Raw genomic sequence first — 12,742 nt, 5'->3', positions numbered from 1 at the left:
CCGAGATATGTCAAACTCGATCACTTGAACGTCAAATGAAAGTCCTTGTGTTCGAAATTGTTGGGAAAATATTATATAATATACAATTTATGTTAAACTAATGAATGTAATGATTATTTATGTATTTATTTATTTATTTTAGTTATACAAAGTGTTTAAGAAAAATAAAAAAAAATTAAAAAAATATTTTACGTATTATAAAATTCACTGAAAATAAGAACAGTTGGCTAGAGCTATTATGGGAAATTAGAAAGCAATAATGAAATATTTTTTAAATGCGATATATTTGTTATTGATGTTTAAAAAGCACAATTTTTGTGTGAAATAAGTGGCGTACATATTTATCAACTTTGCTTTTTTTATGTTCTTCATGGTGCATTCTAATTGTTAAATACATTTTTGCGACAAAGTTGATAAGGTCATGATAGTGCTGGACAAATTGCTGGAAATGGCTTGATCTAAAAAAATGTGCAAGTCCCAAGTCATTCAACTTTCGGAGAATCGTGCTTTCATATGAACTTTTGTACATTAAATTTAAAGAATTTCGAATTTGGGTTTCTATATATAAACATAATTTAAACATTGCATTGGAAGGATATGAAAGATATCCTCGATTTTTTATATCGATGAATGTCGAATTTCCCGGATACTTGCGAAGCATTCAGAACAGGTTTTACTGCAATCAGGAACTTTACCACAGACCAAACACATTTTAGAAGACATTTTACTTTTAACAATTTTATAACAGGTATATTTTTATCCTCTTTTAGTTTAAAAACCCGAGCGATCAAACATCACGTGAACCCAAGTAACTGTAAAATTTAAGCGATCAAGTGCATTCGAATAATCTCGGTAAAGCTCGTGTTCGTATTTGACATATCTCGGCCGCAAAATTACCCTCGTATGCCCTCATACCATAGAACATCTTTTGACACTTTTTATGCGCTCAACTAGCAGTCCATGTATTGTATAAGGTCTATGGTCCTATGACTGTGACAATAAGTTGACAGATGTTGAAACTAAATGTCAAATACAATAATAGATTGTTATTTGTGCAATGATTAATTAAATTTTTAATGTTAAATAGATTTAAGTGAATTTCATATCTCAAGTGTTTAATCAAACACAGTACATATGAGTAATTATAGTGCGGTGTAAAAGTTTATATAAAAAATGTTTAGATGTACATATTGTAGAAAATATTTATTTTTACCTTATTTTGTTAGTTTTATTTGTTAAAATAAATATTGGTTGCTTTGTGTCATTAAATTGCAAGAAATAATGGCGTCGTTAAAAGTAGCAGTTAGGGTTCGCCCCTTTAATCAAAGGTAATAATAATTAATTCCCCAAAAAGTTGCATATTATTACGAAACTGATAACATTTACAGGGAGATTGCTATGGAATCAAAACTTATAATAAAAATGGACGGAAAAAAGACCAGACTATTGAATAAGGTATTATTATTTATTACTTGCAATTTTATAAATATCACTACATTTTGTCTTGCACAATAATTTTACCTTAAAATTATTTTTTTCCTGATATATTACTTCAGGTAATTGTATTTTTTATTATTTATTTATGTCTATATTATATATAAAGTTTGTTTGTACCCACAAGTATACAAATGATTATAAATTTACCATTCAATTAGAACATTCTTACTAATTGAAGATCTTGTTAATTAGGTTTCTTCAACACGACAACTTAATGATGAAAAAGATCAATATAAGGACTTTACATTTGATTACTCATACTGGTCACACAATAATACTGATGAAAATTTTGCATCACAGGAACAAGTAAGTTATTTTTATAATGAAAAATACATAGAAAATGTAAACATTATTAATAGCCGGAATTACAAGAATATGTTATTTGCATTTATTTATTAATTTATTTTCAAAGTTTTACACTCTATTATCGAGTTTGCTTGTTATTTTTAAGGTATACTCTGACCTAGGAAATGATGTAGTTGATAGTGCATTTGAAGGCTATAACGCTTGTGTTTTTGCTTATGGCCAAACTGGAAGTGGTAAAACTTTTACCATGATGGGGACACCGGTGAGAATCATTTTATACATAACATTTTTATTAATATGTACTCAGCTTTATACATACATCTTAATTAATTTTTATATTTATGTATTTAAAAAGGATTGCCAGGGCTTAATACCTAGAATCTGCAAGAATTTATTCAGTCGAATGCTCACTGGTAAAGAACAAGGTGCAAGTTATCGTACAGAAGTAAGCTATTTGGAAATATACAATGAACGTGTAAAAGATCTTTTGAGGTATGTTAACTTATTTGCAGTATGTCAATACAATTTTTTATACTTTATTTCTTTATAGTACTGATTCCGGACATAGTTTAAAGGTTCGTGAACATCCAAAAAGTGGTCCTTATGTTCAAGATTTATCATCACATCTAGTTTCTGATTATGGAGGAATTCAAGTAAATTTTTAATTAATAATACAGCTTACTTACTTATTCTTAATTAGACTCACTCAAATTCTAATGAGATTGACATCTATCATGTATTTTCCAACAAAATTCCAACTAATAGAAATTTCAATAATTACTAAATATACCAAATTATTTATTAGGAGTGTATGCTTAGAGGTAATTCACATAGAACAACAGCTTCCACCAATATGAATGATGTATCAAGTAGAAGTCATGCCATTTTTACTGTTACATTTGTTCAAGCTGGTTACAGTAATGATATGCCAAGTGAAACCGTTTCTAAAGTACATCTTGTTGATTTAGCTGGAAGGTAAGGTTTATTATATGCACTAGAAATGAAATAATAAGCATTTGACAAATTCTTTTTATTTTGTTTATTTAGTGAAAGAGCTGACTCTTCTGGAGCGACTGGTCAGCGTTTAAAAGAAGGGGCTCATATAAATAAATCTTTGGTTACATTGGGATCTGTTATTTCAGCTTTAGCTGAATTATCTTCTTCAACACAAACATCATCTAGCAAATCTAAAACATTCATACCATACCGAGATTCAGTGCTTACTTGGTTGCTTAAAGACAGTCTCGGTGGTAATTCAAAAACTATAATGATTGCAGCAATATCACCAGCTGATTGTAATTATGGAGAAACTTTGAGTACATTAAGATATGCTAATAGAGCTAAGAATATTATTAATAAACCTACAATTAATGAAGATCCAAATGTTAAATTAATCCGAGAACTTAGAGAAGAAATTAGTAAATTGAAGTCAATGATGTCGGATACAGTAAGTAAATCAATTATTGGTAATAAAGATTTCATTAATATATAATAATGTATCAATGATATCTATTACAGAGTTTACTATCTGAACCACAAGTATTAGCTGCTTTGCATCAAAAGGAAGCACAGGAAAAAGTTCTTACTGAAGAATGGACTGAAAAATGGCGAGAAACTCAACAAATTTTACATGAGCAGACCGCTTTGGGACTGCGCAAAGCTGGTTTGGGAGTGGTTCTGGACAGTGATATACCGCATCTTGTTGGCATCGATGATGATTTACTCAGTACGGGTGTTACTTTGTATCACTTGAAGGTAATATAAGAATCTTTTATGGGAAATATTTTGTACATATTTTACCTTACCCTAAAATTTATAAAAAAATAATACTACAAGTATTTTTCCACTGTTTTAGTCTAATGTAGGTTTTGTAAAAGTTCTAACAATAATTTTCTAGGAAGGAGAAACTTTAATAGGATCAGATGAAGCAACAACAACTCAAGATATTGTTCTGAATGGCCCAGATGTTCTACCTAATCATTGCAGTATTACACTGAATAAAGGTGTTGCAGTAATTCATCCAAAAGAGGGTGCACAGTGTTGGCTCAATACAGTTCTTATAGAGAAATCGACTAGACTAAGTCAAGGTACAAATTCTCCTGGTATTTAAACTTTGTAGTTTAAACTATTAGTTTATTAGTTGATTTATAAAACTATGAACCTAATAACTAATTTACAAAGCACGCTAGTTACTTAAAAGTGTACAATATTACTAACCACACTGTGTATACTAAATTCAAAATATGCTCTTTACTATTATTTTTTAATGTTCTGGTTCTAATTTTTTATAATTGCAGGTTGTATTTTGCTGCTAGGCCGTACGAACATGTTTCGTTATAATGATCCCGTAGAAGCAGCTAAACTAAGACAAGGTGGAAGTAAATCAAGGTTAAATCTATCGCGGCTTTCGCTTCTTAGCTGGTCTACATCAGATCTGGCTGCGTCCTCCGAGAATTTATTATCTAATGGGTACTTATTTATTACATGTATAACTTTGATTAACACGCTATGAATGTTACTATATTTTAACTGCTTTCTATTTAAGAGATGAAGGAGTTTTGGAACAGCAACGCTCGGAATTACAAAAGGAAAAGAATAGTTTTGAAAAGCAGCAAACTCAACGAGAGCTTGGTTGGAAAGAAGAACAAAAGAAAAAACTTGAAGAATTGGAAACCGCTCAAAAACAATTACAATTGGTAATCATTGTTACTATCTCCTTTACGAGTTTATTTATATTAATGGAGTATAGATTACATACAACATTATATTAAATATATTTCGTTGCTATCATAATTAGGTCCTAGTCTAAATAAATTTGTCCTTGTTCAGTAGTCCTAGTCTAATTAAATTTGAACATTTCATATTTTTATGTTTTTTTTTATTTTATTTTATAGCAACTGCTGATAGTATCAGTTATCAGCTAGATTATTCTTATTTCATCTCACAAGCAATTAATATCATATTCTAATATTTGAATATTTATTTAAATTTATAAAAGTTAATTCAACTAACAATGATTGGATTATTGCAATTCTAACAGGTACGAGAAGAAATGGAATTGGCTTACAGAGCCCAATGTATGAAACTTGCAGAAGACTGGCAAAGATTAGAACGAATACAAAATGAAAGCAAGTCAATGTTGCTCAGCAAGGAAACAGAAATTAAAAGACAAACCGAAGAATTATTAGCTGAACGGGGAGATACTAATGATTTGGTGAGTTTTTACATTTGATTCTTAGCTCATAGATGCTTTTCAGCTCATATATGCTTATTCAATGAATTGACTCTTACTTCAAAGTTTTTTCATTGTGTTCTAGTGATTCATTACAAAATTAGTTTATTCTGCATGTTCATGTTCTTTTTTTGTTTATTTATTTATGCTTCTGTATTGATTTATTTTATTTTTGGTTTGTTTCTTTTTATTTTAATCAAAAGGTAAAACAAGTTTCGTCAAACATGAAAGATCTTTCAGAAAATTTGGAGTTGAAAAAAAGTGCTCTTATGGATTATATTCAGACTGAATTAAAGAAAATCATGAAAAATAATAACAAGGTATATGTTATATATTTTATGTTTATTTGGTTTACTTATCATTTTATGTTATTAACTTCAATTATTCTAGTTATTCTAGTTTATTTATTGATATGATTTGCGCTGAAACATTTTTGAACCGAATCGAGGCCTATTTGATTGCTATTCACTATAATTTCAATTGACATATTGCTTTTGAGAACTATGATTGAAATCCAATAAATTAATTAATGGATTAAAATTTGATTAAAAAGTGTATATATGTATTGTATATAATGTATGTATAAATGTGAATATCTCAATATCTACAGAATTTAATGGTTTTAGACATCTTCAGAATGCGAGGATTTAGATTCAGACACTCCTCACACATTAGATGAATGTGTTTCTGCTTTGATGCGAATGTCTGAAGAAGCAAGTGTTCACCGAAATATTGCGAACCAGGTCAGTGTAACGAAATACACTGGATTAGTAAAAATATATTCAATATTTATTATTATATTTGATTTATTTTTTATAGCAACATGAAGTCAATGCACTGGAAACATCTTTAAGGTCTCAAAATTCGGATTTGAACAAGCATATGTCGAAATTGAATGATATCGATTCGAAATTAGAAGATTTGAAACAACAGCAAATTGATATTAGCGAAGAACAAAATAAATTATCAGAATCTCCAAATATCGATTCTAACAAGTTTATACAAGAGACCAATAGTGAACAGGCTGATGATTTATTGAAAAGGAAAATGTCGTAAGTTATACTTTCATTTTCATATCTTTCACATTTTATGGCTGAAATATTATATTGTTTCTTTTAAAAAGGTTGTCTTTACCAATAAGACATCCTCTGAATTCATTAGCAAACTCTACTGAGCTCAGCAACACCTCATCCTCAGTGAATCCTTCTTGTATTGTTAGTCCTTTGAAGACATCTGATACGTATCATACTGCTGATTCTGGTAACTACTAGTTAACCATAATTAATATATTTTATGTGACTTATTTAATCCAAATTAGTAAAACAATTTAAGATTATATTAATATGTTACTTCTGATTTAATTTATTTACGTTTATTTAAATATCTATATTTTTATTTAATTAAATTTATTATTGCTGTATATTTTATGTTTCATTCATAATATTTTATAATATTTTTGTATCGCTTAACAATAATTAAAAATGATTTTTTCTTAACAGATTGCTCAACCGATAAAGAAGCTAATATGGATAACAAAAAATGTGATAAAGTAAAAGACAATTGCGAGGTAATGGTCTCTATATAATGTTTAGTTTTTTATTCGCATCATTTTGAATAATTTACTATCTCAAATTTCGCAATCATTAAGAAAATTTTCGTTGGTTTAATTTTTTTCAAAAATGACAGATTGATTAATGTTGATTTCCAGCCCAATACAAAACAGGCTAAAAATGCTTCAAACAAAAATTTGGTTTATGATGATCCCCTTCACTGCCATTTAAATAAAGAGACACCGACAAATAATTTTAACACTATAAATATATCGAGTAATGAAATATCAAGTGTGCCTTCAGAAATAAGTTTGACAGAAGATATAGAAATTAATAATTGTAAATCAAATACTATGAACAATAAAACTGCAGTGCCTTTAAGAACTATGCAAAGAATACAACATAAAATAGCAAGACAAAAAATGATTATTATGAGAATTTTGGAAGCTCAGAATTCGAAAGAAGCTTTAGATAAGCAGATTGCGGTTGGTATAAATTAAATATATAACTTTTTTATATTTCTCACAATTCCATTAATTTTCTATTTATTTCTTAATTACTTTGCATTTTTCTTTAGTTTTTTTTTTTCACTTAACTATTGTCCAGGTATTTATTTTCAATTTGTAGGTCTCTCTTTATGTTTATTGCAATTGCTAGCTGCTTTTACTTAAGTTTGAAATTTAAGAATTTTTAATTTCACTCTTTAGATTTCGAGTTGTAATTAATGGACAAAGTTTATGATTGACTTTCTCTTCTACCTTAGTAATGAATTCGAAATTAAGTATTTTTATTATATCAATTATAGATATTACATGACCTGCAAAGACAGAAAATGCAGCTAGAAAAATATCTTCAAGATGTATATACGAATGGCGATATAAATGAACGTGTGAATGTTGACTGCTCGACAAGTGATGGATCAAGCGATGTTGATACTTGTAGCAATTATATAGAAGATTCTAATCTTGATACTTTGCAAAATGATGCGAATTCTTTACAATATACAAGTGTTTACTATATGGTGAGTCCGATTCGAACATAGATAAACAATTTATAAATTTAGTAATAAGCGGTTTTAAATTCATTTTATTGTATCGAGGCTTGCATTAGGTCCAGGCTACATAGTACAAACTGGTTGCATGCTTCATGAAAATTTTGCATTTCCAACTTTATTGAAAACTTTAATTGACACAATTATTTATTTTATTTATTCAGGGCCAAGGAGAAGATTGTTCTTCGCCGTTCGCGTTGAGTTTATCACGAACAATGCCAGCGTTCAATGGCGAAGGTATTAAAACTATCCCCTGCTTTTGTTCAAATCAAAATATATGTAAATTGATCTTCAAAATATGTTCTATAGGTGGTGACAGAAATGTAATAAGCGTTACAGGTTTTGTCATTCGCGGCGCTAGAAAGAAAACACACGTGGAATATGAAATCCGTATTTACACTGAAACTGAATCATGGAGTTTGTTGAGACGTTACAGTAAATTTAGAGATTTACACTTGACGATGAAGTCGAGATATGGACAGAAGGTATGGAACGGTTTTAATATTAGTATTTATTATATATTTATTCTTCAGGACACAAAACAAGCCCATTATGATTTTTTTTTCATATTTTTTCTAAAGCTAACTATGATTTATTTGTTTATTATTGTACTTTAATATTTAACTTCCCGAAGAAGAAGTCTATGTTTTCATAAAAAATCCGATTTGCTAATTTTGTTTTTCGACGTTTGAAGCCATTGTGAATCGAATGAGGCCACATTTGGAAAAAGTATGTGTGTTGTGTGTGTGTGTGTGTGTGTGAACAGATTTTTTGCCGTAAATCGACTTTCTCTCAAAAACGGCGGACCGATTTCAAAAATTTGAATGCCATTCGATGTATCTGGTTGAGGACTATTGTTTGTCAATTTTGTGCGACGATCGGCCGAGCCGTTTTTTTGTAAATTACAAAAAGTGTAAAATTTTTCACGTATTAGCCCGCAATTCTGAATCGATGTTGAAAATCCAAAAACCGTCCGAAAGATATTAGTTGGGAATCGTGCTGATTAGTTTTTAGTAGAGATCGGCCGGGCCGTTTTTTTGTAGTAAAGTGTTAAAATTTTTTCGACGGTTTTTATGATTTTTTTTTGACGGTAGATACCATAGTCTTATAGATCATACTAAAATATTACGGCCCCACGACAAGTCGTTTAATTTTAAAAATTCTTGAAAGTTTCCAAAAATTAGTATCGTTCTTTGGCGTTTGTCAAAATTCGAACTTTCATCGACGTATGCTTAAAAACGCCTGAACTGATTTCAAAAAATTTAAATGCCAATCGATGTATTTTGATGTGTATTATCTTTTCTCAGTTTTGTCCGACGTCGGCTGAGCCGTTTCTTTGTGGATAGCAGAAAAGTAAAAAAAAATCGTCCACCTTTTAGCTCTCATTTCAAAATTGATTTTAAAAATTCAAAAACTTTTCGAAAGGTATTGGTTGGGAATGATACTGATTAGTTTTAGGTGAAAATCTACCGAGCCGTGTTCTTGAAAAAAAATGTAGATTTTTATGAACCTTTTTTGGTAATAGATATAATGGTCTTATAAAAGATACTAAAATGTCACGGACCTACGACAAATAGTTTAATGTTGAAAATTCATCAAAGTTTGAGAAAATCTTATAGTCAAAATTTATGTCAAAAGTTGCTTATATAATTAATATAATTTCAGTTAATTTAAATGTGTTTGAGAAAATTCTATTCGAAATCGCAATGCTTAGATTATTTGAAAGCGATAATTTTATTTTTGAAATAAACAGTTGAAAATTTTATTTAAATATCTAAATTTCAATTTCGATTGATTCAAGTCAGTCAATTCTTACACATTTGGGGCCGTTCAAGTATTACGTAAGCACTATGGGGACATTTTGGTGACAGATTTGGTTACTTTTCTGACAAAGGGGGGTGGGGGGGTAAATAAATGTACTAAATCTGCTTACGTAATACTTGAACGATCCCTTTCGGGAAGCTCATGCTACTTGCCTTAAAGCTTAATGCCACTTTCAACTAGTTTAATATATTTTGTGCCTTATTCATTTTCTGTTTTCAGGTGGCTGAGCTTAGTTTTCCGCCTCGACACCTATTTTCTTCGTCCTGCTCCGATGAAACAGCGCGTACGCGTCGGTCTGAATTAGACACCTATCTTCAGCGTCTTATCGAGGTCTGCTCCGAAATGCCGGAATGTCCCCTGCACGCCTGCAGGGGCAACAATTGACCAAGCTTTGTTTGCTGGAGTTTAGTGACTTCTTCAGAAAAGGTATGTTTGAAAGCACACGTTACGGTACTAGTTAGAAAGAAAGTTTCAACGACAATAGTAGGGAAATGTATCTAATTTGGTTAGTTATTAAATTGAAATCTATATTATTTTGGAAGTTGGTTTAGAGAGTCACCAACTTATTTGTTAGTCCGTATTATTTTAAGAGAAATTAAAATGTTTTTTTTGAAAAAGGAGTTCACAGCTTTCATTATAACGATACTTCCGAATTATAAACAAATAGTTTCTCTATTGAAATGCTTGACAAGATTTTTAATGGATATCTTTTATTCAACTGTAAAGCATGCCGTACATAAGGCAAGTATGAAAGTTGTGTCAAAACTATATTGCAAATAATAGCAATTATAACAAATATACAAATATTTATTGAATGATATATTCTCTAATTATTAAATCAATTAATGACTCAACTGAATTTTATGGTACATTTTTAATAATATATTAGTCTTTAATAATATATTAGTAAATTATTAGATATAGATTTAGATTTAATATTGATTTATTTTTTTCAAATTCAAAGGTGTACAATATTCAATTAACTTATTTTAGACTGTTTTAATCAATAAATTTTAATTTAGTAGATTTTATATATTTAATACAATTTTAATCAAATCATATCTGATGGATAATATACATTTTACCTGTATCATGAACAGGATTATTTAAGTATTTTTTATTAAAAAGTAATATTTGTGTTTTAAATATATATTTATATATATTTTTCTCGTAAGTGGTGCACATGCCAATTAATAAAGATAGTATAATGAAAAAAAAAAACTAATATATGGAAGTCGAAGTTATTACATATACTTTCTTTGACAATATACATAAAACCTAATTAAATATGTGTATATAACACATTTAGTATGTAAACGATTTTTATGAACGATTTTCTTCATTGATACCAGTGAATTTATAATTATAGTAATTATTTATTTATATGAAATCTATATTTATAATATAGAAATCTGTCTCAGATGATATAATAATATATACTACCGTCAAGATTTTATTACATGAATAGGAGTATTCATACTTAATTAAACCTAGATTAGTTTTGAACTAATATCTGTTTTTTGAGATTGTAATATCTACGGGACATGAGTATGTGTTAATAATTAATATTTTATTAAATTTTTTATCGGGCGATAAATATTTGTCGCAACATAGAATTTAATCAAAATAATTTTAATCAAAGATTTTATGTGAGATAGTAATTAATTGTTTAACTACATGTATTTCTGCAAAGTGGCTTCCTACGTAGATGTTGTTTCTTTTTATGAATACAGATGTTGTTCATATGGCACATGGTAAAATGGCTAGTGATATTAATATATATTTATAGGCTATTCTATATAAATGTACACACATATCGGATATCTAGGTCAAAATATAATCAAGTCAAAAAATCAAAACTATGCGAAATTTAAATAAAGCTGACTAACCGGACAACTAAAAGTCTTTTGATTCCTAAAATTCAAACAGTAAATAAAATAGAGATTGAAATTACTTAAATAAAAATATGTGAGTACATGGATGTAATATAATATGGTGACACATTATTTTTTATGTAAAAGATAATTTGATTATTTTATTATTTTTTCTTATTGGCGATTTGTGTGTTTCTTTTGTGTTAATACATATGTGTTATGACAATGCAGATTGCAATTTTTTAAACAAAGCAACTTTTTGAAGATTGATAGTTTTGGTCTAGATATACAATATCTGACTGCTTAGAGCTTAGGTGTAGTGCTTTATTAATTATTCTAAATAATATTTATAAATCAATAATTAATAATGCATATTTTGTGAATATCATATCTAAAATATATTGAAGAGAGTAGGATACAAAAATAGCAAGGTACTATTTTAATTAACTCTTAAATCTAGTTTTTGCTACTTAAGTAAACCGATATTTATAATTATCGATAATCGATATCTACATTTTATTAAAACTTCATTTATGCTATTTTTTACAATAGATATTTAATTCGAACTGACCGAAATTAATTTAAAAAAATATTGCTGATTTTTGGCATGTTACCTACATAAAATAAGATATTGATTGTCGAAATCATTGTTAAAAATATGTTGTAACTAATATTCACATGTGTTAATTATTAGTATTAATACTAAAATTCTCTTTTATAATGCAATTAGTTAGTTAGATAGTTTTATTAAGACAAAAATAGTTTAGACAAGACTACAAAGAAATTAATTTCTAGTTAATGCATTCGTACTCCATATATTTATTACTCATATGTCATAGACGTTTTCTATTTTAAACGTCATAATAATTAATATTTATTTAAAATTTGTTTAAGGCGTACTAAAGATTTTGGCTTTGTTGCTTTTTTACCGATTATTTGAGATTTTATTTTTTTTATTTGTATACAAATTTTTATTTTATTTGTAACTAATTATAATTTCCAAGATTGTGTGAGATATTCTTCCATAAAATGAAAAAGCAATATTGATCGAAAATTAGCAGTTCAGTTTTGTAAACAAATATCTATTATTATTTTTCAACTGCATCTATAATAACGTATTATTCGTAATTTTGTTTTAGCATAAACATTAAAAAAATTTAAATACTTTTTTTGTAATTTTTTTTCTAGACGTGTTTCATTCGTCTGTTCTTTCCATTAAATTTTATTTATATTATTTGCAAAAGTAAATTTTATTTTTGTTATTTGAATTACCAAAGGATTTATTATATACATAATTTAAAATTAAAAATGCTGAAGCGAAGGGACCATCATACGAGACGACTTAAATGGAATAATAATTATTGTTAAATATAGTGCTTAGCTTTTAAAGTTAACTTTTTCTTATATA

At 28.2% G+C, this 12,742-nt stretch overlaps 1 protein-coding gene across 1 annotated transcript; it reads left to right on the top strand.

Moving 5' to 3' along the window:
* Positions 1-1,188: 1,188 nt before the first annotated feature.
* LOC113373854 (kinesin-like protein Klp98A) lies at positions 1,189-9,921 on the top strand. Its single transcript, XM_026614126.1, is given in 24 exon segments — positions 1,189-1,328; positions 1,389-1,455; positions 1,690-1,803; positions 1,949-2,065; positions 2,159-2,295; positions 2,354-2,456; positions 2,609-2,778; positions 2,851-3,250; positions 3,322-3,558; positions 3,701-3,890; positions 4,101-4,272; positions 4,349-4,499; positions 4,844-5,017; positions 5,239-5,355; positions 5,662-5,778; positions 5,855-6,087; positions 6,159-6,295; positions 6,535-6,602; positions 6,744-7,070; positions 7,391-7,606; positions 7,801-7,873; positions 7,946-8,121; positions 9,680-9,836; positions 9,839-9,921. Coding segments are annotated over 24 exon segments (3,783 nt in total). The 5' UTR covers positions 1,189-1,281.
* Positions 9,922-12,742: the final 2,821 nt, after the last annotated feature.

Source organism: Ctenocephalides felis, unplaced genomic scaffold (assembly GCF_003426905.1).
Source record: "Ctenocephalides felis isolate EL2017-DRISC unplaced genomic scaffold, ASM342690v1 CF-g0.4_SCAFFOLD_01604, whole genome shotgun sequence".
Lineage (NCBI taxonomy): Eukaryota > Metazoa > Arthropoda > Insecta > Siphonaptera > Pulicidae > Ctenocephalides > Ctenocephalides felis.
The sequence above is the reverse complement of the archived record's forward strand: the minus strand, read 5'-3'. Positions and strand labels throughout refer to the sequence as shown.